General features: G+C 40.6%; 1 protein-coding gene across 2 annotated transcripts; it reads left to right on the top strand.

Annotated features, from left to right (window-relative positions):
- The first annotated feature begins 293 nt into the window (after positions 1–293).
- ern2 (endoplasmic reticulum to nucleus signaling 2) lies at positions 294–12,998 on the top strand. 2 transcript variants are annotated; one of them, XM_018684442.2, is made up of 24 exons: positions 294–983; positions 2,236–2,353; positions 2,443–2,476; positions 2,934–3,006; positions 3,093–3,165; positions 3,294–3,416; positions 3,527–3,628; positions 4,138–4,197; positions 4,332–4,548; positions 5,029–5,107; positions 5,267–5,417; positions 5,903–6,054; positions 6,318–6,506; positions 7,131–7,284; positions 7,570–7,674; positions 7,780–7,867; positions 8,428–8,617; positions 8,732–8,828; positions 8,965–9,164; positions 9,650–9,797; positions 10,337–10,464; positions 10,656–10,779; positions 10,882–10,949; positions 11,044–12,998. In XM_018684442.2, exons 1-24 carry the CDS (start codon positions 894–896, stop codon positions 11,224–11,226), a joined length of 2,946 nt encoding a protein of 981 aa, XP_018539958.1. In that variant the 5' UTR covers positions 294–893; the 3' UTR covers positions 11,227–12,998. The 2 variants fall into 2 exon arrangements, with proteins under 2 accessions (XP_018539958.1, XP_018539956.1); XM_018684440.2 differs by having other exon boundaries at positions 318–983; positions 7,777–7,867.
- The last annotated feature ends 5,491 nt before the right edge of the window (positions 12,999–18,489 follow it).

Below are 18,489 nucleotides of genomic sequence, written 5' to 3' on the forward strand. Positions count from 1 at the left end.
TAATAATACAGTTTGAAATATGCTGATGAATTAAAGAGCACTATGGAGACCTATACCCCATAGGGAAAGAAAAGCAAGGTACACATAATACAGTACACAAATGTGTCAAAATGTAGTACTTAATATAACCTTTTTATAAATGTATAAATATTCATTATGAAGTAAAATTTTAACTTGTTACTTGTTCAAAGTTACTACCTGCCAAATACTAAGTAGGGTAATAAAAAATAAACAGTAGAAAGTAAAGTAAAAATAAAAAGTACAATATTTCCCTCTGAAGCATTGTATAGTATAGGTACAAAGTGTTACATAATTAATGTAATAATATAAAAATTGTACTTGAGTAAAGTCTTTAATGTGAAAGTACTTTCCACCATTTAAATGTGACTATGATACTGTGGGGAGTGCCAAGAGAGCGTGAACAACAGATATTGACGCCCTCCACCACTTTCTATTGCACAAAACAACACTCATGTTGCGTTTACCACTGTCCTGCTGTCTGTTTCCACGTGTTCCAGTCGTTTCTGTAGCCCCTCCCCCTTCTGCTCCCAATCTCTGCGCCCATTGGCTGAGCTTCCTGTCAACCAGCGCGGGAGGCAGAGGCGCCCCGCCCACCTCGCTGCTTGACAGTTCGCCGCTGACGTCACCGGTTCCGTCCCAACACGGAAATATGGAATAGTGACAAGAACCGTCGCGTTGGTGTTGTTATGGATTTAAAGCGGTACTACGAGCTCCCGCCTCACCGTGTTTGGTAACTGTTAGCGCGGCTCTGGCAACGTTAACGACCGATGTTAACTTTCTGTGACCGATGGACGCCTGCACTGGAAATGGAGAGAGTGTTCGACCTCTGTTGTTAGTTCAATAGCTTCAGTCCTCCCGTTTGTTTCAGAGCCATGAAAGAAAGTGTTCTGGGGGTCATGGGGGCTCTGGGGCGCCTGCTGCTGGGTCTTCTCCTGCTGTCCTGGGAAGGAAGATTGTTTCAGGTAAACTTGACAGTGTGGCTGTGTCTGTTGTTGTTGTTAAATACTGTTTGTGTCTTGCTACTTATGAGGAGCTTAGACCGCAACTGGCATCCCGCTGCGCTTCTGTGTCTATTTCAGGATCGAGTAAAGTTGCCATGATATGATGGGACGTTTAAAGTGTTTAGCAGCTCACTGGGGAGTCCAAATTGCCTGAAGAAAGTTAATACTCTCTCTCTCTCTCCCTCTCTCTCTCTCTTCTCTCTCTGTTCGCGTGTGTGTGTGTGTGTGTGTGTGTGTGAGTGGCGGTCCAGGGGCCCGATTGGGGGGGGGGGGGGGGGGGCACTCCATATCTCTATGAATTGTTATCGCTATTCATTGTTAGAAAGAGGTCAATTAAATGACAGGAAATGACCACAGAGATGCAAAACAACTCTAAAGATTTGCAAAGCGACCACAAAATGACCATAAAGGGATGCACAATGTCCATAAACAAGACACAACACGATCATCAAGAGACTACAAAGAGACACAAAATTGCCACAGAGATACAAAACAAACCACAAAGAGATGCAAAATGACAACAGTGTGATCTGAAATGAACCAGAAAGAGGTGTAAATCAACCAGAAAGAGATGAAAAAGAGACACAAAACAATTAGAAAGGGGAAAAATGACAAAAAAGAGATGCAAAATGGCCACAGAGACACAAAAGAACCACAAAGAGATGAAAGATGATCATAAAGAGACAGAAAACTACTGGGGGTCTCATTTGGGGCCGGAATGGGTGGGGGGGCTTTTTACCAGCCTGTGCGCAGGGGCCCATTTCTTATCATCTACCTGTATGTGTTTTTATGTGTGAGTGCATCAGAGTCTGTGCACATCCTGACTCAGTGTTTGCCATGGTGCGCTTATACCACAGAGTGCTATTCTGCTCTGTGTCGCCAGTTGCCACCCCTTGGTGGGTAAATATGGGAGTGGTGAATGAACACACACACACACACACACACACACAGATAAGGGTGTCGTGTTGGGAAGGGGAATAAGGATATCCTGCTAAATAAGGAACACAGTATGATTATTCAAGCAGAAACTTACTGGCGGGCTGGACTATCAAGCTTTAGCTGACCTGACACACCCACTCACACAAACACACACACACATGCACATATGCTGCATTTGAGCTATGCCGAAATCTTGGATACATGACACGGTGACTGAACTCCCTGTCAGACAGCTGGCCTAAAGTTTCTCTCTCTCTCTTTGGCGACCCATTAGGTTGGAGGGGTCAGATCAGTCACCCTCCCAGAGTCCCTCCTGTTCGTCTCGACACTGGACGGTAGTCTGCACGCCGTCTCCAAACAGTCAGGAGACATCAAGTGGACCCTAAGAGAAGGTTCATGACATACAGACGTCAATACTAATATCTATGATTATTCTATTTTTTACATATTTCTCATGCAGTTATTCTTTGAAATCTTTCAGACCCAATCATCCAGGTGCCTGTCTACCTCACAGAGTGAGTGGCATACACATGTATATGCACACACACAGGGCTGAGTATCAAACTGCAATACTGAAGAGGTCAAGATACTGACTATTGAAAAAGGACAAGTAGCAAAAGCTTGCAACAAATGTCTTATCAGATTAGATTGTCTTCTTGACTTATTCCTTGATCAGATAGCACCTAGTTTAAAACCAAACCACCTTTTTATTTAGGCCAAGCTGCTTGTGTTGTGTTCAGACAACAATTTAAAGAGTTTTGTAGAAACACATATTTGAAAAACTCCTCAAAGTAAGGACTTAAAGAAACACCACAGTGGGCAGGAGGATAAGACTCTTTCTTGTCATCTTTTTGTTGTCTAATCTTTAATAAAGGCACAAAAAAATGCAATTAACAGTATTGTTGGAAACAGTGTTGAAAAGTTCTACAAACACATAATCAGCATACTGATGAATGAATGTCGTTTTTGTAGGCCAGGTTTTCTCCCAGACCCCAACGACGGCAGTTTATATGTCCTGGGTGGCAAGCACAAAGAAGGGCTGATGGTGAGGAACACATTGCGTGTGTGTCTCTGTATCAGTTAATGTGTCTCGCTTCATTTTATGAGCCTGTTGTTGTGACGTATCTGCAGAAACTGCCCTTCACCATCCCGGAGCTGGTTCAGTCAGCTCCTTGCAGGAGCTCCGATGGTATACTCTATACAGGTGAGACTGATTTTATCAGTGCGTGCCAGACAGCTGTCAGAGGCGGAGAATGAAAGACGAAACATAAAACTATCTCACATACCTCATTGCTGTTTGCTAATAGTTTGTGCGTGTGTGTGTGCATGCAGGTAAAAAGCAGGACGTGTGGTTCGTGGTGGATCCTGAGACGGGCGAGAAGCAAACCAGTTTGACCACCTCTTCGTCTGAATCCATCTGCCCCAACACTCCTCTTCTCTACATAGGACGCACAGGTATGTTGCACAGGTAGACATGCACATGTGCACACGAACGCACGTGGCTGAGTTACTCTCATGAATGATTGCCTGCTGTTTAGGAACGCTGCACCTGTTTTATTTTCCAGAATATATGGTCACGATGTTTGACACCAAGACACAGGAACTGCGATGGAACGCTACGTACAATGATTACTCTGCTCCCCCTTATGATGAGAAACAAGACTACAGTACGTCTCTGCACACGCTTTAACTGATACAGACTGACAGTTAGTTGAATGAGCTAAATGTAAATAACTTTATGAACTGATCACACCCTTGCAGAACCTGCTTGGTAATATGTTAAAACATGTTTGCCTAGAGGAGAAAAAAATAGATTTCTTCAGAGTCTCTTCATTTATAGTCTCATCATACGACATACAACACATTAACTACTATTTCTAAGGCCAAACTTAAATTTATTTATCCCCACAAAGGAGTTGTTTTGTCAGTCCCTTCAATGAAACAGTGAAAAAAGGCTTTTATTTTTTTATTATTTTGATAGAGTTTGAGATTTAAAAACATGTAGCCATACAATTGTGCGACCTTGACCAAGGTCTTTAATGTTTACGTGATCATAACCAGATAAAGTAGAAGAGAAAAAGAATGAACGCTGCAGAGAATGAGGCAGCGCTTTTTGAAGAAGATGTTGCCATACAGCTTGTCTAGTACTAACCTGTGCTACCTGTTCTCCCTCCAGAAATGGCCCATCTTGTGTCAAGTGGTGATGGTCTTGTTGTGACAGTTGACAGAGAAACAGGTAGGGAGACGTGTGTGGTTTTTTGCGATGTAAATATGTCATTACCTTTAGATGTGAGGGGATGAACGTGTGCCTTTATTTGATCTCTTGAACTATAAGTGCTGCTTTTTTTCTTTTCTTTTTTTGTCCTTTAGGCGACGTCCTGTGGAGTCAGAACTATGGCTCACCTGTGGTGGGAGTCTACCTGTATTCCGGTGACTCACTGAGACACGCCCCCCACCTGTCCCTCGCCATGGAAACGCTTCGCTTCCTCACCTTCTCCTCTGCCAGCGACCAGGCAGACGCACACTCCACTCTGAAGTGGAGCTATCAGTTTGTGAAGGAGCAAGCCAGTGCACAGACACAACTTGTGTAAGAGAAAAATTGTAAACAAACACGCACACACACACTTACACAAAAGAATAGAAACGTGTTATGTTCAGCCCTGAAATAATGTCCTCTGGCTGGGTTCCTGATTGAAAGTTATTCATCATAGCTGTATATAAAAGCCCGCTGTTATTCTGTACCCAGTTTGGTTGCAAGGGCTGTCAATTAAATACAGACAAGGCAGATTTCTGTTTTGTTTCAAACATTAATTAGAGGACAACCCTCTTGAGATGCATCATCCTGTTTTCAAGGGTGTGCTCAGACACAACATCGCAGTTAACACACAATAAATGAAAAATAAATAAATAGTAATAATGATAATAAATTAAACCAACAACACAAAACAATCAACATAATGACATCAACGAGGGTTTAAGGGTTCTCCTACCATCCCAAAGCGTGCCTACTACATCTATTACAGGTGTTATCTGTGCAGAGAAATAAGCCAGCTTTTGTTTCTGTTAGACCGACTCTCTATGTTGGGAAATTGGACTCTCACCTCTACGCCTCCACTTCCCTTGTCCACCATGGAGTCTCCTTGGTGGTGAGTTCAAATATATTTTTTTTATCATATATCAGTATCACATATCTGTGGTAATTTCTGCTTTAACAGAACATTATTAGAACAGTGTATATCAGAGAGTAAGGAGTGGATAATGATTGTGGACGGACTGACATGTTCTGGTTTTGGTTGCCATGGCAGCCTCGGGGTCTGACCCTGGCTCGGATCGAAGGTCCCTTGACAGCCGGAGTGACGGTCAGAGAGCGAGGGGAGTGTGAGATTACACCATCCACTGATGTGCGCTATCCACCAGGAAGCACAGACAGCAAGAAAAACCACTGGCTGCTAATAGGTAAACACACACACGCACACACACACACACACACACACACACACACAGCCACCTGACCTCCATTACCGGATGTCAGTAGGATCCAATAGCAACAATTATCTTATTAAGGGAAACACATATTTACCACCAAACTAATGCTGTGCATTCAATCATCCATGATTCACAAACTTCCTGTTTACATGTGCCTGCACCCATAGCAAATTAATATGAAAATGTGTATTTTGTAAATGGTACTTCCAAACCAGTAATCATTTTTAATGTCCTTATTAAAAAGATTAACCGAGTAAATGTCATATGAAACCTCATGCATGGACATCAAATGATGTCTGCAAGCTTATCTGTTGCTGAGAAAACAGGGTTAGTTTAATTCTTAAAAATCTGAACTATTAATTTATTAAACATTCCAAATCTGGAAATCTTTTTACCAAAGAAGACACAAACACAGACACTCAAACAGTTCAAATCCATATCTTTGTCCGTTTTAGGCCATCATGAGCTCCCTCCAGTAGCCCACACCACCATGCTGAGGGATTTCCCAGTCACCCTGCAGCACTCTGGTGAGGCAGTCATCCCCCCCCGACCTCCTGGCTCCTCTGCCTCCCCTGCCTCCCCTGCTACCTACTACCACCAGCGATACGTGAGTCACATCCCAACTCCACACCTGAGAGTCAGTAAATTACAGGAGTGATATCACGCTAACTAACTCTCACTATGCTAATACTGTCCATTATAGGCTACTTCAAACTCTGTTAGAGACCAGAAAACTGATGTAATAAACGACTAGATGGCTCTTTAACAGCCACTTTGATCACAAATTGCTTTACATAAAATAAAGCAGACAAACAATGACTAGACCTCACCATTGTTTCTTCTCCCTGTTGTCTTATTTCTGTCCTTCAGTTCCAGACCGTAGCTGGTAGCCATAGCAACACTGATGCTAACAGAGGAGGGGTGGATGGGGGGACTTCAGGACACGTTCAGAGACCGGCCACTGCGCTGCCTGTCTACATGACTCAGGAACGTCTGACTCTGGCTGTGGTGACGCTGCTGCTGGGAGGATGGCTGGCCTTGGTGCTCACATATCCCGCTGTGAGTCTGTGTCTTACTTACTGCTTTGTGTGAGCTGTTTATCAGGCTTCTAAGAACTACACTCAGAGGTTACACTTACAACACAACAGACACATCATATGTACAAAAAAGCTTATACCTACAGACTCACTTACATTTTATAGTACCTTCCTGTATATATTTGTATATTAATTAATTAACCTGTTCATTTTTTGTAGAGCACGACTTTGTGCAAGTGCAGCTCAGTGTGATTTGTGTTGAAATAAAGCTGTGTTTCTGTGCTTGTGTCATATAAAGACAACACGTCAGCACAGAAGTAATTCCAAATTAATGTCTTCATTAGCTGATATAATAGTGCATACTTATTTACAATAATAACAGTGATTATGGAGTGACACGCACTTCACTTGGTTCTTTTTTTAGCAGAGTTTTTTGGGTGGGGTTTCTTGGGCTGATTGGTATTTGCTGTTGTTTTTGTTGACAGTGTAGCAGCAGCAGTGTTTTATAATCACATAATCTTTTTCAGAGAGGAGCTTCATTTATTCCTCCTTGTCAATATTCTCAATACTGAGACCTCCATCTTCTAACAGCATTTAGAGCATTAATGTGTGATCTGTGTGTATGTGCGTGTGCATCTTTTTCCAGCGTGCAGCCCAGCAGCTGAAAGCTCAAAGGCAACTGGAGGAGGCTTTGGAGTCTCGTCTCCAGCGCATGCAGACCAGCATGCACACAAACAGTCCAACAGTGACCTTGGTTTCTTCAGAGACAACCCTTTCTACTGACACAAACCTCTCCAGTGGTATGCAACTGATAAAACAAGTTCTCTGTTATGCTGTTTTTTTTTTTTTTTTTCCATTTAATGACCTCCGGGTGGAGTTCAATGATTAAACATTTTTCTTTCCATTGCACCAAAGACATGAAGGATTATTAAAATGCATAAAGTAGTGAAGTAGTGAAGCAGCACTTTTTCACAGAGATAATGAATATTTATTTCTTGATTAAATTGGCTTCAGTACAAGTTCTATGTAAAACGTGGATGAGAGGCATATGTACATACTCTGCATCTTAACTTTTCTATATCCAGACTCTGCCCCTGCATCTCCTGACCCTCCACCTAGTCCTCACAGTCACAGCAGCAGCACCTCAGATGCTGATAAAAATGGTACAGCTGGGCACAAACCCGCAGCAGGTGACATAGCAAATTGTGTTTTGTACACAACAGATATTATCTCCTTTTGTTTGGATGAGATTCATCCCTCTCTGCTTCTTTCTTCTCTCCCATTTCTCACAGAAGGAAACAGTGAGGAGGTGCAGGTGGGTAAGATCTCCTTCACTCCATCTGACGTCCTCGGACACGGCACAGCGGGAACTTTTGTCTTCAGGTGTGAATACGTAATGTGGACATGTGTGCTTTCACTGTGGCATATTTTACCACAGGGCTGTTAACATAGCTGATAGCATTTGCCTTAATCAAAGGAGTATATTAGTGGATTTAAAACAGCATTTCTGCCAAAGCATAACACAAGTTTTTAAAATACAGATTAGAAAATTAACCTGTATAACGTTTTTTCCTTAGTTTGAGGAAGTGATCCATCATAGTTGATGATTTGCCACCTTTATTTGGCTATTTTGTTGTATTAAGAAGATGGCTGAATGTAACTGTGGATAACTGACCTCAAAAAGCTGTAGAGTGCCAGCAATTTGGTTTTCACACCATAGTGAAAAGAATGTAAGCCAAAACTTCTGGTCTCCTTTGAAAAATGGTCAGCAGTGACATAAAACACACACAGTTTGTTAATGGGCTAAAATACACAAAACGTCTGTTATTTAAGCAGTAAAAACAGTAAACGCTCTCTACTGTGTGCAGAAACTGTGAGACATTTATTGTTCTGAGCCACACACTATATGTAATATGTTATCGAAGCTCTGTCTGTGATATTAGGGGTAAATTTGACGGACGGCACGTAGCAGTGAAGCGAATCCTGCCGGAGTGTTTTGAGGTGGCAGAGCGAGAGGTGCAGCTCCTCAGAGAGTCTGACACTCACCCAAATGTCATCCGATACTTCTGCACGGAAAGAGACCGCCTCTTTACATATATCGCCATCGAGCTGTGCACTGCAACCCTGCAGCAGGTCAGTGTTTGTGGAAGAGCAAAGCCCTTTCAGACCTCATTAGTGCACTGTTTTCTGCTGTTATTGAGCAGCTTGTAATCAGCAGTCCTTAATGTTTGTCTGTATTCTGTTCAGTATGTGGAGGATCCATCTTGCTGTGCTAAGTTGAATCCTATAACTCTGCTGGAACAGACCATGTGTGGCCTTTCACACCTGCACTCACTCAACATAGGTCTGAAGCATGCATGCGCACACACACACAAGTACACACAAATGATATTCCGTAACTACTTCAGCCAACAACTGTAACAGCTAAAATTTCCTCTCTCCACCCACCTGCCTTCACCCTCCATCACCTGTTCCCTCAGTCCATCGTGACCTAAAGCCCAGAAACATCCTCCTCTCTGGTCCCAGTGCGCTGGGTCAGGTCCGAGCTCTCATCTCTGACTTTGGGCTGTGTAAGAAGATCCCAGATGGTCGGTGCAGCTTTTCTCTGCGATCAGGAATACCAGGAACTGAAGGGTGGATAGCACCTGAAGTGCTGCGGGATACGCCTGGAAATAAACCGGTAAGATGCACATTACAGGGCAGTATGGTGGGTCTTTGAACCTCTGAGCTGATTCAGTCAATTTTTGATAATTGGTCACAGTAAGAAAAAACTCTTAAGATACGTAATTGATAATTAAAACTTTATGCTTTTGTTTTTGGTTTAGAGATTAGAGATGGTAAACCAGGTCTGTTTGTTGCAAAAGCAGATTTACTCTTTCTCATCTGTGACTAAATACTTTTAAGTCCAAGTTGTCACGTGAATTTGAGCATGAAAGGAGCTTCAGATGGCCTTGGTAGAAATTATTACTCGTTGCAAACTGTTTTTTATTTTTTATTAAAAAAAACACCAAAACCAATATTGATTTTTCAGTCTTAGAAATCTCCTTTGACTCCTTGCACATATCAACAAAACCCAGACACCAAGGCTGAACAACTCTACATGTGGTTCTGTCCTTAATAAAGTTTACATCTTTTGTATTTTTCCACTTTTTCTTCTTTCTCTAGACAGCAGCAGTGGACGTGTTCTCAGCCGGCTGTGTATTTTACTACGTGGTCAGCAGGGGGCAGCACCCGTTTGGTGATGCACTGAGGCGACAGATCAACATCCTGTCAGGAGAATATTCACTGTCACATTTTATGGAGGATATACACGGTGAGGACAGTCTGTGCAAATGTGTCTGTCTGGCTTTGATCATGCCTTAATCCTAATGATCATAGTATTTATTCGAGCACGTAGTTAATACATCTGGAGGATGTAAATTCAGGAATCATTTGCATGCTGCAGCAGCCAGGTCAAATCAAAACACATCTCAGCAAACCATCTTCCTTGCAAATACACTTCAGCCCCAAAGTATATTCTTGCCTTCATTTGAGCGTCTTACTAAGTGCTGTCTCCCAAGATGAGTCCTTGCAATAAATGAAATTTTGCATCTGGATGCCTGACGAAGGTCTATGACCAAAACATTGTAATTTAAACAAGATGACTGCTGACAGTGTGCTGGCATTTCAAACACTTCTTTTTTGCATTTCCAGCTTCCAGACTTTCCTATTATTATAGAGTTACACAAACAAGGTTACAGGCTGTGTTTTGGATCAGTAATAAATCGTGAAAATCTGCAAGATTGCAATAGAACAGACAAAAAGTTATACAGTACTAACCTGAAAACAATATTTACATCTCTGTCAAATCAGATGACGTCATAGCACAGGATCTGATCGAGCAGATGATCAGCGCTGATGCTGAGTCACGCCCCTCCACTGCCTGCGTACTCAAACATCCGTTCTTCTGGAGTCCAGAGAAGCAATTGCTCTTCTTCCAGGTGTGTTGAGATGGTTTAATGAGTCAATTTGGTTTTAGAGCAAAGTTTGTGATAGTGCCGTTTGATGCCTTTCAAAAAGTTATTGTCTCTTGCTTATAGAAGAAGTTTTTCTTTTTTTTTTTTTTTTGGTAATCAAGTCTCTGTCTGTAGACTGTGGAAATATTTTGTTCTGTGTATGTGTCTGTGCGAAGGATGTGAGCGATCGCATAGAGAAGGAACCAGCAGACAGTCCGATTGTGGTCAGACTGGAAACTGCGGGAAGAGCTGTGGTTCGAACCAACTGGAGGATGCATATCTCTGTGCCTCTGCAGACAGGTACACACATTAACACGCCCACATAGTATCACATAACTGTGCAGGAGGTTAACAAAGCCATTAATGCTCTGTGATATATTTTTTTCCTCATGTACATTTCAGACTTGCGGCGATTCAGGACATACAAAGGAAACTCAGTCAGAGACCTGCTGAGAGCCATGAGGAATAAGGTCAGTCTGCAATTCTTACATGACATGCACCCAGATTTTTTTTTTAAATACTTGGACACAGTCAGTCTGTTTCTGACTTTTTCCCTTGTTACAGAAACATCACTACCACGAGTTGCCAGCAGAGGTGCAGGAGACTCTCGGCGAGCTGCCCGAAGGCTTTGTCAGCTACTTCACCTCACGGTTCCCACGGTTACTGATGCACACACATGCTGCTCTGCACATCTGCGCCCACGAGAGACTGTTTCACCCCTACTATCTGCCCCCCAGCACCAAATAACACACTCCTCATATATTTATGTACACATACAATAGTGTGCAAAGGATTTCCTTGACAGTGCCTGTTATTGCTTTTGTAAAGCCCATACTGTTTTGGGGGGAAGTTACAGTGCTGTGAAAAAGTTTTTATATGCTTCAGTTTGTTTTATAGATACATTTTTATTGCTCAAGAAATTATTTTTAAATTAAATTAGAAAGCACTCTGAATGCTGCATCTCCACAAAGGCTGCACATGTGTTACACTAATAACAGAAAATGGTTTTAAATCATATTTTAATGTGTATGGTAAATTTTGTAAAAATTCACCAAAAAAAGATCCTGCTTCAGTTTTCTTGAGCTGGCTGACATTTGAAGATTCCTTCATCTTTATTCTACATTTGCACTTAATTTTTTTTTTTTTTTTCAACCAACCATGATTCAGTGCAGGAGAAGCACATCTGTTTAATCTCATGAACTCATTGGCAATATTTTATTAGAATTAAGGAAAAAATGTTCCAGAACAACCCAAAAACAAATCTTGTGTTCTTTGGCCCACGATACCAACTTTTACAGAAATGTCTTTGAGATATCCTGCTACCAGACGAACAGTACGAATTTTGCCTTTATTGGATAGTTCATAATACAGAAACAGACAGGAAACACATGAGAGAGAGAAAGAGGGGTATGACATGCAACAAACATATCCATTATGAGATTTACCTGAAAGCCATATAATGTTTTGTGTTTTTCTTTCAAAAACAGGAAAATCTCATATTTTATGAAGATAAACAGTTGAAATGACAAACAGTGTGTAAAAGTCCTGATCCCATCAAGGGTCATAACCACTGCTGCTCAGGTCTCACAGTCAGACTGAAGCTACACGCTTCAGCTTTTAAAAAAAATGTAGCTATTCTACCTTTGGAGCCAATAACACCTGATAGCAGATTTAAATGGGACCTTGGTGGATATGAGAGGGTTGAATGAATTCAGTTTGGTGAAATATGAGCCTATTGTGGAAGGCGATGAGCACTCCTGACTGACTCCAAGGGCTCTAGAGCCCAGATTAAATAGCACAACAAACTGTTAGGAGAGATGCACAAACTTTGTCACAGCACTGTAGGTAGTACAGACACTGGACGGCAGGTTTCATAAAAACAGAGCTTGTGTTGCTCTCACAAGGGCGGTGTTACAAACCTGCTCATCACAGAAGAAATTTCTACCATCCATATAACCGGTTACTTAAATGGTTTACTTTCTCCGGTGTCTGTGTTGCTGCTGTGCTTCTGTCTGCTCCTCGGCAGAGAGACTCCACAATATCTGCTTTGCTGTTTGTTTTTACGTATTTGGTGAATGTGTGATGGAGGTATCTGCACTGACTGAACAATGTACTCCGCTTTGTTTTTCACCGACAGCAGTTCATGGAGCATAATGGCTACATGTCATTGGCACTGTTAAAACCTGATTCAACATCAGTGTGTCTGGGTAATAATGTAAAAATGGCAACTTCATTGCCTGTTTCATTTGAAGTTACAGACATGTATGGACAATTCTGTACTGTTGACTCATTTTTAACTGAAATACAGTATGTGCCATTGGATAACCACTCCTGAAGATCAGCATATGAGCTCTTTAAGCCTGCACAGCCTCATATCTCTTCCCCTGTAACTACTGGATGAAGGTTTGTTTATAGTTCTGCAGTAGGATGAATGATGAAGAATCAACCTTTTGTACTTTTTTTTTTTTTGAATGTGTGAATTAAATTGATGCTTTGGGTGTGCCAAAGAATGAAGTAAATCAATCTTGTATTGAGTTTGTAAACAGACAATGAACACATCCATTACAAACAAGTTGATGCTGAGTTAAAAAAAAAAAATCACTGTCTTTATTGTTACAGTGCAGTAATTAACTGTAGACAACACTAAGTATGAGACAGTCGGAAAGGTAAAACTTACCTTAAAGACCCTGAAATATATTTTCTCAATCAGCTTCTTGCTATGAGCGATCTGGACTTGAACACAGTATTTTCTGCCAAAATCAGCACAGTCTTGGTTTTTTTCACATGACAGATTTCTGTATTTGTCTTTCCGTCTGTGGATTTAGCAACACTTGAATCAGGAACTGAGAACAGTTGTGTTTGTTCACTTGTGTTGCCAGGCCTAGACACACACACACACACACACACACACTGCCTTGGTGAAGCACATTAGATGATGTTGATATTATGTTTTTCCCCACCAAACTTGGACATTGTTTGTTGTTTATTTACTAATGAGTATTTGATATGAATGTTGTAGAGAAATGCTTAACATATTGTATATGTAGCTGTATGAGAAAGCCTCTACAGTAAGAAAACAAAACACACAACACCCCAAAAACATTCAAGCAGAACATAAGGTTGTGGTTTGATCCCTGACTCTCTGTTTGAGAAATCTTTGAGCAAGATACTCAATTGCAACTGATGTAGCATTCATGTGTGTAGCTGCATTAGAGAAGTGCTGTATGAACATGTGAGTGGGTGACTGTAACTTGTATTGTAAAATACTCTGAGTGGTTAATAAGACCAGAAAAGTATATGCAATATAAATACAGCCCATTAACTGAATATTTTGAATAGCTACCAGTATAAGAGACCTATTACATTTTGGAACATTACATTAAATTGTTATTACACAAAATGACCATAAAAGCCATCTGAAGACATTTTAAAATTATAATGTAAATGTTGAACTCCTGGGATATTGTTAGGGAGTGAAATCAGCCACCATCAACATAGTGACGAACTATTTCTGTTTAAATATAGAGCATGAGGACCTGACTGGAATCATACATTAAATTAATTCAATACTACTAGACCATTTACAGCATAACAGAAATGCAAAATTTAATTGTCTGAGGCCTTGTTACAGTAGGAGGTGTTACAGTGATCAACAGTAATCAGATGGGATAAAATCATGAGATTAATTAAAAATAAACCTGTTAATTGCAGAGAGATGCGGTGTAGCTGTCTTGCTTTCAAGCATCAAGTGTAATCACAGTTGGTTATTTTCATTCTTTAAACCAAGTGGAGAGGAAAATCTCATGCTGTTAACGTTGACAGACAAGAACAACAACAGTGTTTCTGTATGTAATTTACAGGGTAAATGATGCATTAATAATAGAGCATTATGAGACATTAATTACGCTACACAAGATTTCACATTTGAAATATGATCCTGTTTTTTTCACACCATAAAACAACAGTTTAGTTACATATAAAAATAGACAAACTTCTGAGTGAGAACCTATCAGTCTTTAACAGCAGGTATTATACATAAATTCACTCCAAACACACTTAACTTATGTTGAACAACAGCAACCTGATGACTCATGAGGACAAGGCACATATTCACTGATGGGAAGAAGAGAAGAATGAGTAAAATTCATCGTGGGTTTGAATGTGTCATAAACACATGAATGAATGATGAATGCGTGAGTAAGTCATAGAAAATCTAAAGTATATAACCTGCATGAGTATATTTTTCTGGGAAACCTGTCAATGAATAGATTTTGAATCTTGAAAGAAAGAGATCATCATTGGAATTTGTAGAAAACAGCAGTAAATCACGTTTTGCTTACCAGACATCAAAGTAGATTATTTTATTTCATTCGTGATATTTTGTGCTGTCATTATACATTCAACCTAGTATATTCCCCGTAAAAAAAGAAAAGAAAAGAAAGAAAAAAAAGCGCAAAGTTAAATTACAAGCTTAGTGGTGGTGACGTTGAAGTCGTGCGACAGCAGTGTAGTCAGTTGGTTTATAGCTTAACATTAGCTTTTTGTTTCTAGCGACTGTATTTAGGCTTCAAAAGTCATAAAATTGGTGTTCATTCGTGCCTACTGAACAAAACATTTAAGTATCATAAACCTTTGTTGGTCACAGATCTTATTTTCTACAATAATCCAAGAGAAAAAAAAATCGTATAAGCTTTTTATTGAGAGAACGAGGGTGATGCTAACTTCCGGGTTAGCCTACAAAAGCATGTAATCCCTTCAGCAGATGTCGGAGCAATTGTCACAAGCTTGCTTTCCAAATAAACGTGATTTTTACAGTACTCATCTCAAACACTTGTTTCTGAGTCTAACTGTGAGTAAACTCAGATTGTAGCCACGAGGAACAGCCATTAAGCTTTATGCATCATCCGGGTACTTTGCTGGCTGATCCAACCCCCGGAAACTGAATACAAATCTGCCATGCACGGTTTGTTTACAGGTGTGAGGCTAACTTTCACTGAAGTTATGTTGTCCTCTGAGAAAACTAGGAACACTCATAATGTCGTGGACTGTTATGAGGAGGGAATATTGATTCCAGATGTTGGAGAAATTAATGTGTCGTTGGATGATAGTAATTCCATCAGAGCATCTAGAAGAAGTGATTTTACGACGCAAATCAACCTTATTTTCCTGGAGAGTTTTATTTTCATCTCACCAAAACTGAGGAAGAAAAGACAGAGGCTGGCTGGACAAACGCTCAGCTTTCCTTAAGGTAAGAGATGCAAAACACTGCCAGGGATTACAATGTGTGTGTCGCACCAGCAATAAACATTTGCAAATCATTATATTCCTGGGCCCACAATCAATTAAAATTATCATGGAAGCTGAGAAGAAATGGTCACAGTTGTTTTGGATAATTAACAGTCAAACGCAGACAGAAGTGTTTGAAATGATTCATGTAAGAATCATGTTTATTTGGAAATTTGTAGGAGGTTTGCATCAGTTGCCCTGATATATGCTGCTGAGTGGAAGACCTCATTTCCCTGTATCTCTAAAGCAGAAATGGCAAATGCAAAGTTATCAGAACTCATAGAATCACCATTGTCACATTTATAGGAAACACACCAGGTTGAAATTTACTGGAATTATCCTTTAATGTCTCAATGAGGGTTGGTTGGGATTTTTTATGTGAATTTGTCCATTTATTTGTGAATGAAATGTGCCAATAACTACTTGCTATGCCTTTATAATTTTTAAGCCTCAGTGTCTGCTAAAGTGCTGCACCAGTTGATTTAAATGTTGCATTACTCCGTTTATACCAGCAGAGGGAGACATCTGCCTTATACATCTTTTGATTGCTCCTCCAAACGACCTTTCTACATATAGAGTGGGAATATGGAGGTGAAGATAGTGAAGAAGTGGTTAATTAACTGTTTCCATATGTTCTCTTTAATCGTTGTAAAAGGTGTAAAATTATTTTTCTAAGTTTATATATGCATACATAATTGTGTTAGTCATTAGCTATCCACGTACTTTTGTCTTATCTGATGTGGTCATCGCCCCTGATTAACAAATAACCTGCCCTCAAGGCTCTGTGACAACACAGAAAACACGTCCTGCAGAGCAGATAAGATGCCAGGCATCACTGAGTTAATTCCACTGTCAGAGTGACCTAAAACAGAAGTGGTTTAATGACGTGATGGCCTCGGGTCAGTGGTGTGTCATGGCCAGATCATCAGCTAATGAACTGCTAGTTGTTTATATTTCACTGTATGAATAATTTGTTTGGTCAGTTCCCTGTGTGTGTGTGTGTATGTGTTTGTGTGTGTGTGTGTGTGTGTGTGTGTGAGTGAGTGGTAGAGGCAGAAACACAGGGAGTGCTTGGCTCATTATTAAATATCAGAGTTCAGCTGCAGGTCCAATCAAAACAGCCTTAGTTACATCAGCTTAACCAGAGTCATGAGACCAAATTCACTCACACACATGCAGACATACAAACACACACACTCATTCACACACCGCTGTACAGATAAATGCATGTGATACCCAGGTCTGTGTATGCTTGTGTAGTGAACAGTACACTCTCATATATGAGCTTAGCAAATTTACTTTCGAACAACTTAAATTTATTTTGTAAATTGAAGTGGACTTGTCGTCTAAGTAAAACTCATTTGGCCTTGGTTCACAGTGGGGTGTTGCACCTGGTTGCTAAGGTGCTGATAGGATATTTCATGGGGGTGGCTTGTGTGAGTGTCAATAAGTTTTTCATACTGATATGTTGTTTGTGGTGGTTGATTGTGTGTTTACAGGTGGTTGCTAGGGTGATAATTTATTATGGTCTAAGGAGATATCAAACATTTAGAAACATGAAACATTTGTCAGCATGTGTTCTGTGTGCAATGATGCAAGTTTAAATATAAAAAGAGAAGTCACCCAGTGCATACATGAACCGTATTTACAGCTGTTATTGTACAGTTTGTACAATTATTACAGTATTACATTTTTAAAATGGAGTGAATTAGCCTTTTTCAAACAGAACAATTTAACACGTTACAGTAGGAAAACACACAGAGGTAAATAATCGAATGATGCTGTTGGTGCCTTTCCTAGTGACAAGTCAAAATGTCTGCTGTGAAAAAGGCCCATTATCGTTCAGTTTGCTTTTGTTTTTCCCTAGTTTATATTCAGCTACATGTGATTACATTGACATGTTCCAATGATATAATAATAATTTGTAACATATGAAAGAAATCACTTCACTTTGGAATGGGAATCACTTTGACTATTATCCATCTGTTAAATTAACCTTTTGTTTTTTGGTAATGACCATGGACATGTGGTTTAGCACAAGTTAGTGCAGATGGACACACAGACATTCAGTGTACAGGCCACATGTAACACACACATGTTGAAGTGCAACTTGAGGACAAAATGTCCTGCGCCTCTCTGCCTCTATAACGAAGCTTCCTTATGTTTCAGAGACCACTGGGGATATATTTTTCTGCTCCCTGCTTTTTTCTCTCATCTCCCTTTGTAGGATACCACGGGAGGCTGGTTTGGGTTTCTCTGATGTGTGTGTGTGTGTGTGTGTGTGGGAGAGAGAGAGAGGGAGGGGGGAGATCGAAACAGGCAAAGGGATGTCGTTCTTACAGTCTCTCCATTTTGGGATCGGGACAGGAAGTGGGCTCAACAGAGGAAACATGACCCCCGCCTTCTCCTCTCTCCCTCCTCCCTCCCTCCATCCTCTTACTTTTTCTTGTATTCCCTCTTCCTCCCTTTGTCTGCCCCCACCCTCCAGTCTGTTGCCTACCCATTCACAGGGTCATTTCTGTCTTTTTTGGTTAAAGAGATCCCACAGGCTGCCACATGCGTTTGCACGGCGTATGTATGTGTGTGTGTGTAGACCTTAAATTACATTCTACTCACTTCCTGTGTAAATACATCTATGTTAACCAGTGATTTCTGAAAACAACACTAAAACTCTGGTCTAGTTGTTTCTGGGCTCCCTCCCTCTCTCTTGAGATTTGCAGTCTG

Source organism: Lates calcarifer, linkage group LG5 (assembly GCF_001640805.2).
Source record: "Lates calcarifer isolate ASB-BC8 linkage group LG5, TLL_Latcal_v3, whole genome shotgun sequence".
Lineage (NCBI taxonomy): Eukaryota > Metazoa > Chordata > Actinopteri > Centropomidae > Lates > Lates calcarifer.